Raw genomic sequence first — 14,889 nt, 5'->3', positions numbered from 1 at the left:
TCAATCAAAGCCAGTAACTCCTCAAAAAGCCCAGAAATTGAAGTGATGGGCATTTCTGCTTTCATATTATCAGTATGAAACGATGTATCGGCCCACAGCTAAGCATTCACATGCTGATCTTCTACTGCAGCTACCAGTGCTTCCAATGAGATGTCTGACTCCTCTGAATGCTCCTGCATTTAAGTGGATTCCCGAGATCGCAACGATTTGGAGAACTTTCCTTTGAACTTTCCTCGAGTAGCAAGTGAAATTGCATCTGAGCCAGTCCTGGGGGTCATTTTGGAATGTGTTCATGGAAGGTGTGGTCTGGCAGTATTACAGAGATCAGTCATCCCATAGTACGCGACTCCTATATCCTTCGTCCTGCCATTTCAGTGCAGATGCGGATGCTACGTATCTGTACGAGAAATGGCGATGTCCGTGTTACAGTCCCACAGTTCCTCCAGTTGGTAATGTTGAAATTTACATCGAGGTCTTTGGGGCATTGTCCGTACTAAACAGTTGGCAAGACACAGTTGTACACGGCGAGGTATGAACAATCATATCGAACAGTTGACTTCTCAGTGTACAGCTTATTCAAAACATCAAACCGCACGAGCTCAAACTCATTTTAACTGGTCACGACCCTCAGGACTAAGGCAGAGATTGGATCTCGACTTTGCTAGTCTATTCTGAAACGCCAGATGGTTGTTAGCAGTGATGCTTTCAGCAAATTCCCGTTTGTGCCAATGAAGTCCAGCACATCAGCAAATACATTGTCGGCACTTACTTCAATATTCTGCACTGAAGGGTTGCTGAAGCGGTAGATTCAGATTGCGGGCCATAATTTACCTTTCAACAGTTCCGAAGGTTTTGTAATGACAATGGTATTCCGCATATTTTCTTACGCACCCTTCCACTCACAGTCAAATAATGAGGTAGAACGGTTTGTTCGTGAGCCGTGGGTGGCTCGTGTTCGTGCCATCTCTTGTTTAACACCCGGTTTTTATCGTACTGCCGCCTCGTTATCTTAGTTTTCAATTACTGGTGTCACTGAGTTGCTACCTTGCCTGCCCGTGAGTGGCAGCAGCAGCTCTTATCTTTGCTGGACTGCTATTACTTCCTGGTGGTCGTGTGTCGACCAACGGGTTGGATCGCGCCAGCAGTGCAGTTCGGGCAGAGCAATGAGGTCAGTTGGAACGCGCCAGCAGGGTGGTTCCTACCTGGCAGTCGGATAGTTGGGACGCGGCAGAAGTTCGGTCGGGTCGGAGAGGCAGTGAGGTTTGGATATCCATGACTCGTCCGACCGTTGCTGGCACACATGTCTGGGGACGGTGTTGGTTGATCGTCGGTTAGTCGTCTTACCGGACGACGTGGATTTGCTGTTCGATCGCTTATGGGTTGCCTGTGTGTGTCTCAACTCGTGATTCGTCCTGGTGATTGCACAGTCACCGCTTTTAGCTTTGGTCGCGTTCTTCGCCCAAGTGTTTGTGAAATAGTGTGTAGCCTGTGAAGTTTAATGCCCAGTTATTTTAGTACTGTCTCCGTGCTGGTGTGTAGTAGTCGTTCGTTTCGCGTGGAGCAGCGAGGAATTCTCGGCAGGGTGTAGTTTGGCCGGGGCCCGGTGGCGGTCTCTATGCGGTGTCGGAGTGTGTGGCGCTGTTCCCATTGCTACGAGGTCCGTGACTCACCAACACTGGACACGAAAGTTGAGTTTTGATTTAACCTACCAGCAGGTCAAGACTGTTCACATTGTGTCGTTTGGAGTTCGTTGTCGGCTGTTGGGATATTCCCGCGAGCAACAACGTGGTTTTCAATTTGGAAAATTCCAGCCACTCTCCGGTGGAGTTTCACTATATTTGGTTATTTGAATTGAAGTGCAACAGCGGAATCTTCTGCATTGTGGCCGTTAACGTTCCGGTTATCTGCCCTGGCCGTTGACGTAAATTTCAGGCAGTGTAGTTTCCTCATCGTGTTGTTGCCGTCCAGCACGGTGTGTCGTTTGACAACTCCATGTATGTTTGGTTGTGGGCGCCTATATCTTCTACGTTGTTCCGTTGAACTCCCTGTTGTGCCCTGGTCCGGTGAAGTGGAAGTTACCTTGTCGGTGGGTCCACTGACTGTCCGTCGGTTCGGTTGTCATCAGATCGTGAATGGTTGGTCCAACTGCCTGTCTCACCTAAGCGAGCGTTAGTGTTTGAATTACAGGCCGACCGTCAAACATCTTAGCGCCCTTGTGTGTACTGCCTTTTTTAAAAATTTGTTCTTGTTGTTTGTACTTGTATGGCTCCTAGCCGATTTTTTTTTAATTAGAGCTGTTTTGCTCTTAAGGCCTTCAGCCTAGTTTAAGGTACTGTGTCACGTAATGCCTTTGGCATTTTAAAAATTTTAATGTTGTTCAATTTTAAGTCTTCGGCCTTCAGCCGATTTTGAGTTTGAGTTGTTTGCTCTAAGGTCTTCAGCCTAAATTAAAGAACGGTTTCACGTAAGGCGGTTGGTATTTTTTTTTTTTTTAATTATGTTATGGAGTTTTAAGTGTTAGGCCTTCGGCCGATTTGACTTTAACTTGATACTTAAGCGTAACTAAAGAACTGTTTTAAGATAAGGCTTGCCTTTTAAATTTCTGATTATGCTTGCGTTTTAAGTTATTAGCCTTCAGCCGTTTTTAAATTAAAGTGGCCTTCAGCCGGTAATTAAGCCCCTAAGACTAAAGCTGAGTGTTTAAAACAATTTGTTTGGGGGGCTCTTGTAATGTTTGATCAAATAATAACGTTCTGTATTCGACTGTAACTGACAGCCACTTATTTTGGCCCCGTTCCACAATTTATACTACCTGTCCTGTCCTGCGGGTCAACCAGGGCGTTTCATTTCGGACCTTCAAATCACTGATGGACAAGCTACGCTCTACAGACTCAAGGAACCAAACACTCATGGAATTCTTTTCTGTGTACCGCTCCTTGCCAAGAGACGGCAAATGGCTGGTGGAGCATCTCCATGGCTAACGTCATCGAACATTGTTGCATCATGTATCTGCCCTAGCAGGTTCACAGTCTGCTGCACACATGCAAGTTTCAGCTTCAGCAAGCAGTTTACTTTCGAGTGTTCCGCAAGTGTCGCAGTTTGCTGCGTAGTAACTGAAGTTTTCCCAGTTCCTCCATACCGACTTGTATTCGCAGGCCCAATTCGTCGCCAGTGTCTGCAGTAGCCGCCTTCACCGTCCCAGTTGCCTCCACCTGCAGCGTGGTCGTCTCCCCTGTCGGAGACCGCTACGGAGATCAACTTGGAAGTGCCTTCAGCGTCGCAGCTGGTCTGGCAGCCCGCGCTGCAGCCATTGGGGGATTCCAGTCAGTTGGCTGGGCGCTTGGGAGTTTCCCGTCGCCGTCCCCGACTCCCATTTGTTCCAGCGTCAATTTCTGCCTCTACGGACCCCGACGTGCTCCCTGTGACAGTTTTTCCAGTTGGAGTTTGCGGCCACATGGAGGGCGAATTCCAGGGTGCTGGTAGGAGCATATCGCCGGCTTCGGCGTCGGTTCCTACCCCTGCAACTGTGTCGATGTTCCGTCCTTCTCCGCACCTGCGTTCTCAACTTTTGTATACGACAGCGGTGGGGAGTGTTTGGAGGTAGATGTGCTGTGTTGTCGACTATCGAAACTCATGCAAAAGGTCGACAGTCGCAAACAGAAGCAAGCACAGCATCAATGGCAAGGTCAATCCGAGCGAGCCTCGGGCCACAGCCCTCGGAGCCCAGTTATAAGTCCTCGCTATGAAGACGGCCGCTGCAGACCAGCAGTCTAATGTACCGGTAGTCGTCGCGCTGCGTTAGTGTAGCACACACTGAAGTGTGCCTCGAGCGGTATTAGTTTGTTACCATCGTAGAGCTAGTTCAGATCACTGTCAGGCTGATGAGTGGAACGGATCTTGTTGTGCACCAAGCATACAGATCTTAGCAGTATTCACTGTACTGCTGAACGTTATAATACTGTCTTCAATGTTTACTCATTACTAGCAGCGTACCTACTCATCTGCAACATTGGAGTGGACTTTTCAGACCACTGTTACCTCACAGCACAGTTGCTGTTTGCGTGTTACTTTATTGATTGACTGGAGTTTCAGGTAGTGCGCATATATATCTGAATTTTTCCGTGCCGCTGAAAAGTCTCCCTCATTAATGCGACATTTTAAATCTGTCACGCCCGTCTCGAGTACGAAAATGAAAATACGAAACAGTTCTAGACCAATTAACATTATTTATGCTCTTAATTTACAACATTATGATTTGAAGACATAAACGTAAGCTCCACTAGAAAGAAAATGAGTCCAATGGAAGAACTGCACGCAAAGCTATTGCCTGTAATCTGCTGATAAGTGTGACTTCATACCGTAGGTGGAGTTCCCTATGGAAGGTCCGCGATAGTCAAACAGGTGGTAGAAGATGGGAGCGGCGTCAGACTGGTTAGCCATGATCCTCACTGCGGTGTCTGATGGCTCCACGAAGCCGAAGTCCGTCAGCATCTGCAAACATAAACATCTATGTCAAAAAATGACGTGTACGATTACCTGAAAATAAGGAGTCAGTTTACACTTCTTGTAAAAAAGTGAGTAACTGTTTAGCTTCACAATATACATAACATTTCAAAAAAGTACCAGAGTTTTACAATGAATATTATGTTGTTGATGTGCACTACGACATGCAATGTACACTGTCTGATCAGAAGTATCCGGACACGTCTATGGAATGCAGAATTGACCAGCAGATCAGACGGGAGACAGACTCACCAGTATAAAAGGAGGCGACGGATACTGTGCTGTCAGTAGAGAAGCACTAACAACACAGTGGGTCATTCGGAAGAGCTCAGTGACTTCGAACATGACTGGTCACCAGATGTCACGTGAGTAAAGAATCCATCAGAGACACTCTAACCCTCCCAAAGCTGCCCAAGGCGACTGCTGGTGATGTGAAGTGGAAACGCGAAGGAACTACAGCTAAACCAAGACCTGCCAGACCTACTGTACTGACGGACAGGGATCGTGGAGTATTGTGGAAGGTCGTTTTACAAAATCGCATAAAATTAGCGGAAGGAATCACTCGTACTGCTACGGTCGCAGGTTCGAATCCTGCCTCGGGCATGGATGTGTGTGATGTCCTTAGGTTAGTTAGGTTTCAGTAGTTCTAAGTTCTAGGGGACTTATGACCTAAGATGTTGAGTCCCATAGTGCTCAGAGCCATTTGAACCATTTGAATCACTCGTGAGTTCTAAAGTGTTATTAGCAGTTCACCTAGCACCGTGAGTTGTGTAGAGAACTAAAAAGAATGAGGTACAGTGATCGAGCAACTCGTTATAAGCCACATGTTTTCTGCAATCAGTGCTAAGGAACGCTTGGTACGGTATAAAGAGCAACGTCACTCTACAGTGGACGACAGGAAACATGTGATCTGGCGTGATGAATCACGCTATACCCTGTGACAAACCGATGGAAGGGATTGGATTTGGCGAATGCATGGGAAACGATACGTGCAGTCACTCTCACGGTGATTTAGGTGCCCCTACCAATGTCGTTTTATGCAACCCGCTATGTTATATATGGCCTTGATAAACCACGTGAGAGATTTTCATATTCACCTGCTCGCTACGCCCAAACTACACTCATGCTCATAAATTAAGGTTAATGCTGATACTTCGTGGAACAACGCTCTGGTGGGCGGTTTGCGGGTTTGTATCACGTCGGGGTATGACCATGCGGTGCATTTGACCTGCGGTCGTCGCACGGTGGCCTGGCAGCAGTCCTCATATGCAGAGGTGTCTTGGTGCATGTCAGAATACGGTGCAGCGGATAAGTGTGCAGACGTTTACAGACTTGCTATTGGTCACTTTGTGTTGAAAATGGCTCAAAGAACACATATTGATGACATTATGAGGGGTAGAATACTAGGGCGACTGGAGGCCGGTCAAACACAGCAGGTCGTAGCACGGGCCCTCCGTGTGCCAAAGAGTGTGATCTCAAGATTATGACAACAATTCTGGCAGATAGGAAATGTGTCCAGGCGCTACAGTACGGGACGTCCACAGTGTACAACACCACAAGAAGACCGATATCTCATCATCAGTGCCCGCAGACGGTCACGGAGTACTGCAGGTAGCCTTGCTCGGGACCTTACCGCAGCCACTGTAACGATTGTCTCCAGGCACACAGTCTACAGACGACTGAAGAGACATGGTTTATTCGCCTGTATACTTGCAAGGTGCATTCCACTGACCCCTGGTCACAGGAGAGCCCGTAAAGCCTGGTGTCAAGAACACAGTACATGGTCATTGGAACAGTGGTCCCAGGATATGTTCACGGGCGAGTCCAGGTATAATCTGAACAGTGATTCTCATCTGGCGTAAACCAGGAACCAGATACCAACCCCTTAATGTCCTTGAAAGGGACCTGTATGGAGGTCGTGGTTTGATGGTTTGGGGTGGGATTAAGATCGGTGGACGTACACCCCTGCATGTCTTTGACAGAAGAACTGTAACAAGTCAGGTATATCGGGACGTCATTTTGCACCAGTGTGTCAACCTTTTCAGGGGTGCAGTGGGTCCCACCTTCCTCCTCAAAGATGATAACGCACGGTCCCACCGAGCTGCCTTCATGGAGCAGATGATATCCGGTGAATGGAGTGGCCTGTCTCTTCTCCAGACCTGTACCCCATCGAGCACATCTGGGATGCTCTCGGTCGACGTATCGCTGCACGTCTTCAAACCCCTACTACACTTCAGCAGCTCCGACAGGCACTGGTGCAAGAATGGGAGGCTATACCCCAGCAGCTGCTCGACCACCTGATCCAGAATATGGCAACCCATTGTGCTGCCTTTGTACGTGTGCATGGTGATCATATTCCAATTGATGTCGGGGTACATGCGCAGGAAACAGTGGCGTTTTGTAGCACGTGTGTTTCAGGACGGTTTTCGCAACTTATCGCCAATACCGTGGACTTACAGATCTGTATCGTGTTTGTTCTCCATGTGCCTTTGTTATTAGCGCCAATTGTGTGTAGTGCCACGTTGTGTGGCACCACATTCTGCAACTGTCCTTAATATATGAGCATGAGTGTATTAGTCCTGCTGAAAAAATAAACAGGACTTATTTATACGAAATTTAATAAAGTTAAATATTGCACTGGGATACATTTTCGACTTGTTCAAAGAAAGGTACGAAACTGACCTTACAACGCACCCACACTCAGACCCCACCCGTCAGGATTTGTAGCATGTTGTTAATGGCACTCCCTTCTACCACTGCTCAAAAATATGCGATTGTAAGAATTATTTCCCACATTCGACCTTTTTTGGTCTTTATTGATTGGCCTTATTACGCTAACGGTTTCGTCGAGTACTTACAGATTTTAAAACTGACTTTTGTGTTAACTTAACCTATAACTTTTGTGAATGTTACTAGCAAAAAATAAACAATTACATCATTGAATTCGTCAGGCCTTCAACAGCCCAATCAGTACAGACTGAGAAAGGTCGAATATCGGGAATAGTTTATGTAGTCAGAAATTTTTGAACAGTGTTAGAAGGGACTGGCACGAACAACATCCTAGAAGTCCTGACTGGTGAAAGGTGAGTGTGGGGTTGGAGCTGCATCTTAAGATCACTTCTGCACGTTTCCGTGAATAAGTCGAAAACCGTGATCTCCAGCGAAAATTTACTCCAGGTCCAAATTTAACTACATCAAATTTCTCACAAAAAGACCCTGTTCATTTTTTCTGTAGTGCTAATAGTTTGCGACTAGCGAACGAAAGAACATGAAAATCTCATGCTTTGTTTTCTAAGGCCAGACAGAGCATTGCAGGTTGCATAAAACTACACCGGTAGGGGCAGCTTAATCACACAGTATAGAACCAACAGTGAAGTGTGGTGTAACGGCAGGGGGATGTTTTTCGTGGCTAGGGTGTCGCCCACAATGTGGACGAGTGTAACCACATTTTGGAACGTTATGTACCGAGTACAGCAAACAGAAAGTTAGGAGACAATGACTGTATCAGCATTACAATGCACCCTGTCATAAAACAAACTCTGTGATGAAATGATTTGTGGATAGTATTGTTCCTAAAATGGACTGCCCTGCCCGGAGTCCTGAGCTGAACCAAATGGAACAGTTTTGGGATGAGTCAGAACTTAGACTTCGCTCAAGACCCCAGAGTACATCACTACCTTCGCTGGTTTCGGCTCTTGAGGAAATATGGACTGCCATTCCTCCATATACCTTCAAGCAGAGTTCAAGGCTTCATAAAGGCGAAGAGTGGACACATCCCATATTGAATCTTCCTGGAAGATTAAAACTGTGTGCCGGACCGAGATTCGAACCCGGGACCTTTGCCTTGTGCGGGCAAGTGCTCTACCATCTGAGCTACCCGAGCACGACTCACGCCCTGTCTTCACAGTTTTACTTCTGCCAATATCGTGTCCCCTACCTTCCAAACTTCACAATAGCCCTCCTGCGAACCATGCAGAACTAGCACTCCTGAAAGAAAGGATATTGCGGGGACATGGATTAGCCACAGCCTGGGGGATGAGTCCAGAATGAGATTTTCACTCTGCAGCGGAGTGTGCGCTGATATGAAACTTCCTGGCAGATTAAAAATGTGTGCCGGACCGATACTCGAACTCGGGACCTTTGCCTTTCGCGGGCAACCAACTTAATCTGCCAGGAAGTTTCATATCAGCGAACACTCCTCTGCAGAGTTAAAATCTCATTCCGGAAACATCCCATATTAATGTCCACTAATAGGTTTCCAGGTTTTTTGATCAGATAGTGTGCCTAATGTCGATAACACAACAATGGTGTGGTATCTATTAACCGCATACTTGGTTCGACTTTCTATGATGAAAATTGTAGCAAGTACTGATGTTGAAAAGTGTGTGTTTGTTATAGAATCACCCGAAAATGACACCAAATCCGGAAATGTCAGAGTACAACCAGAAGGATCTAAAATAAGTCAGATGACGAAAACATTTAAACAACGCAAAATGATGTTAATACCGCGTTATATACACTTTTTTCTCAGACAATTTCAGTGTAAACCACCTGTGTGTATCAATATAAGTGTCATACTTTATTCGGGATAGGGGACTCTTTTAGAAATGTCTTGCCCTGTACAGGAAACAGGTGCAATATCTATTAATTACACTACTGGCCATTAAAATTGCTACACCACGAAGATGACATGCTACAGACGCGAAATTTAACCGACAGGAAGAAGATACTGTGTCATGCAAATGATTAGCTTTTCAGAGCATTCACACAAGGCTGGCGCCGGTGGCGACACCTACAACGTGCTGACATGAGAAAAGTATCCAACCGATTTCTCATACACAAACAGCAATTGACCGGCGTTGACTGGTGAAACGTTGTTGTGATGCCTCGTGTAAGGAGGAGAAAGGCGTACCATCACAATTCCGACTTTGATAAAGGTCGGATTGTAGCCTATCGCGATTGCGGTTTATCGTATCGCGGCATTGCTGCTCGCGTTGGTCGAGATCCAGTGACTGTTAGCAGAATATGGAATCGGTGGCTTCAGGATGGTAATACGGAACGCCGTGCTGGATCCCAACGGCCTCGTAGGACTAGCAGTCGAGATGACAGGCATCTTATCCTCATGGCTGTAACGGATCGTGCAGCCACGTCTCGATCCCTGAGTCAACAGATGGGGACGTTTGCAAGACAACGACCACTTGCACGAACTGTTCGACGACGTTTGCAGCACCGTGGACTATCAGCTCGGAGACCATGGCTGCGGTTACCCTTGACGCTGCATCACAGACAGGAGCGCGTGTGATGGTGTACTCAACGACGAACCTGGGTGCAAGAACGGCAAAACGTAATTTTTTCGGATGAATCCAGGTCCTGTTTACAACATTATGATGGTCGCATCCGTGTTTGGCAACATCGTGGCGAACGCACATTGGTAGCGTGTATTCGTCATCGCCGTACTGGCGTATCAAACGGCGTGATGGTGTGGGGAGCCATTGGTTACACGTCTCGGTCACCTCTTGTTCACATTGACGGCGCTTTGAACAGTGGACGTTAGATTTCAGATGTGTTACGACCGGTGGCTCTACCCTTAATTCGATCCCTGCGAAACCCTACATTTCAGCAGGATAATGCACGACCGCATGTTGCAGGTCCGGACGGGCCTTTCTGGATACAGAAAATGTGCGACTGCTGCCTTGGCCACCACATTCTCCAGATCTCTCACCAACTGAAAACGTCTCGTCAATGGTGGCCGAGCAACTGGCTCGTCACAATACACCACTCACTACTCTTGATGAACTGTGGTATCGTGTTGAAGCTGCATGGGCAGCTGTACATGTACACGCCATCCAAGCTCTGTTTGACTCATTGCCCAGTCGTATCAAGGCCGTTATTACGGCCAGAGGTGGTTGTTCTGGGTACTGATTTCTCAGGATCTATGCACCCAAATTGCGCGTAAATGTAATCACATGTCAGTTCTAGTGTAATATATTTGTCCGTTTATCACCTGCATTTCTTCTTGGTGTAGCAATTTTAAAGGCCAGTAGTGTAATTTCAAACCCTAGAAAGGGAGTGATTTTAAACTCTGAAGGAAGTTTGAGGGAGGGAGAGTCCGCCGCGAACTCACGTCGACGATAGCCTGCGCCTCCTCCAGAGTGATGTTGGCGTTGCCGAAGTAGAAGTCTCGGATGCGCAGCGCTGCGTCCTGCCGCTGACCGGCCGTCGGCAGACGTACCAGCGGCGCCGCCGCCTCCACGAAGTGCTCGTCCAGCTGCTGCACGGCCGCCTCGCTGCTCAGGTAGCCCTTCCCTGCACACACAGTGCAAGCACTCCTCTCACCGACCTGCTCAAGAATTCCACCTTCACCTGTGGAGAAAATCTCCATTGCAAGAGGACGACATACCAACAGGAACAGGGGCTGAGAACAGAGAGGAAGAAAGTAATCCTGACAATAGTGACTACTTCCAGACTGATTTAGACGAGTCAGCTCGTGCTATTAAGAAAAACAGAACTGAACTGTACAAGTGCTTAGAAGAGCAAGCGCAAAGAATGCAGCACTGTTCAGATCGCTGCTTTACAACAGTGGAAAAGAGCTGTACTATGACAATTCCAGTTCCCGACTTCGACAGAGGAAGAGGAGATGCGAGGTCGATCTCGAGTGTTGTCCTCGAGGCAACGGCTGAGGCGTAGCGCTTTCGCATCGCTCCTGTCACTTGTTAGGACGATATCGTTATAGGCATGAGTCATCGACAGATGTCACCAGCTGACATGCACCTGAGTTACAGAGCTGCACGTAGTTGTACTAGTAGGCGGCAGAGGTCAGCATTTGACGGACAGTGCTAGCAGTCGTAGTCAAAACAATGTTGTAAGTTCTGTTTGATTAATATTTAATATATTTGCATAATTATAATTGTTTTATGTGTGTAGTAATTAGCAGTGTGAGTGTTGTATAAGTGAAGAAAACAGAAGTAAATGAAAATTGTTTTGTTTATTCACGAAGTACCAGTTAAACTATACAGGGGATTTATTATAGTTAAATGTGCAGTCAGTTTATGGTACTAATAAATCGTGAGTGAACACAAATCAATCGGTAATTTCAGAAGGAGTAATTTTATATTTGATACTTTTCTTAATTTATTTATTTAGCAATTGCCATAGAAAGAAATGTTTTACTATGATTGGTCATTGAAGTAAAGCACGGGTTAGCGCGGGATAATACTGCAACATGATTTGCTGTTTGTGATATCAGCCAATCAGAAAAATGCAGGCTCGCGCCAATCTATGCTGGGAACAAAGCCTTTGGTGTGATCTAGGGGGGTCGGGGCTGAGGATTCGAACTAGTAGCATCTAATTGAAAGCAGCTCCGACGAAAGTCCTGTAAAATCGCGGAAAAATGCTAATTACTAGTTCGCGAAGTAATACAAAGTGTATTTAAGTGAACGGTATAGTGGAAGTCGTGTGGAATTTCGGACGGAATATTAAAATTATTACTTTTGACTGTTCGTTAAAATGGCTCAAATGGCTCTGAGCACTATGGGACTCAACATCAGAGGTCATCAGTCTCCTAGAACTTAGAACTACTTAAACCTAACCAACCTAAGGACATCACACACATCCATGGGCGAGGCAAGATTCGAACCTGCGACCATAGCGGTCGCGCGGTTCCAGACTGAAGCGCCTCCGCCACACCGGTCGGCTCAACCGGGAAGAGAGATGTTGTGCTGAGCCAACTATATGCATGGTATTAAATTGTTTGTCTTTAAATAATTATCGAAGGGACGGTACGGTATGTCACTGCGACTACAACTACAATATTTTGTTTCACGTCCCAGTTTAGTACTTGCCCTCTAAGAATAATCTCAGAGGAGGAAGTTCCAGCAGAGGAAACTGTTGCCCTGAGGACATTTGCGACGTCTGAGTCGATGGGAAGCGGCCAGGGATTCTTCAGATGCAACTGACAGCAAAAATGTCAGATTCTTAGGTGCTTTTGCAAGAATAAAAATGTGTTGTCCGGTTCATAGTGGCATGGTGCACGTCCTTGCTTTCGACACTGTTCCTCAGAAGCATCTTCTAACCAATCTGCGTGCCTACGGACTATCGCCTCAGTTGTGCGACTGGATTCGTGATTTCCTGTCACAAAGATCACAGTTCGTAGTAATAGACGGAAAGTCATCGAGTAAAACAAAAGTGATATCCAGCGTTCTCCAAGGAAGTGTTATAGGCCCTCTATTCTTCCTGATCTATTTTAACAACATAGGCGACAACCTGAGTAGCCGTCTTAGATTGTTTGCAGATGATGCTGTCATTTACCGTCTTGTAAAGTCATCAGATGATCAAAACGACTTGCAAAATGATTTAGATAAGATATCTGTATGATGCGAAAAGTGGCAATTGGCCCTGAATAAAGAAAAGTGTGAAGTTATTTACATGAGGACTATAAGAAATCAGCTAAATTTCGATTATGCACTAAGTCACACAAATCTGAAGGCTGTAAATTCGGCTAAATACTTAGGATTACAATTACAAATAACCTAAATTGGAACGATCACATAGATAATATTGTGGGTAGAGCAAACCAAAGACTGCGATTCATTGGCAGAAGACTTAGAAGGTGCAACAGGTATACCAAAGAGACTGCTTACACCACGCCTGTCCGCCCTATTCTGGAGTATTGCTGTGCGGTGTGGGATCCTCATCAGTGGGACTGACGTATGATATCGAGAAAGTACAAAGAAGGGCAGCTCGTTTTGTATTATCGCGAAATAGGGGAGATAGTGTCACATACATGACTCGTGAATTGGAGTGGCAGTCATTGAAACAAAGGCGTTTTTCGTTGCGACAGGATCTTCTCATGAAATTTCAGTCACCAGTTTTCTCCTCCGATTGCGAAAACATTCTGTTGGCACCCACCTACGTAGGGAGAAATGATCATCACGATAAAATAAGAGCAATCAGCGCTCGCACAGAAAAATTTAAGTGCTCGTTTTTCCAGCGTGCCGTTCGAGAGTGGAACGGCAGATAGACAGCTTGAAGCCGGTTCATTGAACCCTCTGCCAGGCACTTTATTGTGAATAGCAGAGTAATCACGTAGATGTAGGTGTAGAAATGAATTTTATATAATATGACTATGCTTTCAAAGTACAGGTGATAAATGCAACTTTCGAAGTACGACTGTTTTGTTATTACAGCCATGGTTCACATTCCTTACCTCTTGGCAGTGAAGGTACACGATAGTGCACTATCCCTAGTCAATGTATATTGTTTGACAGAACTGCAATCAGTAGAACACTCAACCGCTATCGTGACAAACAAAACGTTGAAAATTTGTCTCGTGGTCGTCAACGGTCAACAACACCAGGTGACAACTGACGCCGACCGTCCGCGTAGCGAGGATGAACAGATGCTGAAGATCATCCTACCATTGGCACAAGTTGACGACCGCTCACCTTGCGCTCCGATCATGCCGTCGCCTGAAGTGTAGCCCACGAGGATGGGCATCTTGCTGAAACGGCCGGCCTTCAGGCTGCTGATGGGGTACTCCTGAATTACGGTACCGTCGATCACTGGACCCCAGGCCACAGCGACAAGGCGGATCAGTTCCTGTGAGAAACACGACTTAATTTCAAAACATGAAACATAACAAAACTTTCGGGGCGGACATAAATTTGTAGGCACGAAAGCCTCCGAAGCAAATTCTATACTAAATGCACGATGTTGAACTTCATGTAACGTCAATACCGACGCTAAAAGTAGTTGACACTCCTATTACTCCTGCTTGCTCTTTAGCTTAGTGGTATTTTTTGCTCACATTAATCTCCACTGAATCACTCCCCTAAATACTGTCATTCCGTATGAACCCTCCTCGACCGTTGTCAGATGGTAGCTAAATGCCATGTGGCTTTTGGTCTCGCCATTATACAGCCCTGGTAACGCCTGTGACGTCACTGGTGCTCAGTCCGTGGGACATAAGCAATGTTCCCATCCTCGTGTCTGTCGCGCCCACTTTAACTCTGCGATGAATGGGTACCACAATGTAACAAGCCGCAAGTCACTGTCTCTATTGAGGGTATTATTAGTCTGTAGTTTGTTTTATTACGCTATCCAAGAAACAGTTAGTCCTCGTGATGATGGAAGCGTCGGCGGATGAAACTTTTTTTATATTGTCATCCTGTTTACATTCCTGATGCAACCAAAATATGACAATAAAGCAGTCGGTGGCGAAAAAGATTTGTTTCTTTTTTACCACGGGATATTTGCAATTTATAATTTGTGATAAGGTTGAGTACCGAATCAGGACTTGGACAATGATCCATGCAGAGTGCCACAATACATTCTTTCCGAGCTCAACTGGTGAACTGGTTCAGACGAAATGTAGGTGCAGGCTGAATC

General features: G+C 46.2%; 1 protein-coding gene across 1 annotated transcript in view; it reads right to left on the bottom strand.

Moving 5' to 3' along the window:
• Positions 1–14,889, bottom strand: part of LOC126095146 (acetylcholinesterase-like) — a 118,439-nt gene that overhangs the window by 17,426 nt on the left and 86,124 nt on the right. Inside the window, exons 7-9 of the mRNA XM_049909866.1 lie at positions 13,947–14,100; positions 10,628–10,809; positions 4,359–4,491 (exon numbers count right to left, since the gene is read on the bottom strand). Of these exons, the coding sequence (XP_049765823.1) occupies positions 4,359–4,491; positions 10,628–10,809; positions 13,947–14,100 (469 nt within the window). The remainder of the gene's footprint in view (positions 1–4,358; positions 4,492–10,627; positions 10,810–13,946; positions 14,101–14,889) is intronic.

The sequence above is a fragment of the Schistocerca cancellata genome, chromosome 8 (genome assembly GCF_023864275.1).
Source record: "Schistocerca cancellata isolate TAMUIC-IGC-003103 chromosome 8, iqSchCanc2.1, whole genome shotgun sequence".
NCBI classification, from domain to species: Eukaryota; Metazoa; Arthropoda; class Insecta; order Orthoptera; family Acrididae; genus Schistocerca; species Schistocerca cancellata.
Note: the sequence above shows the minus strand (reverse complement) of the source record. Positions and strands in the feature narration are given on the sequence as shown.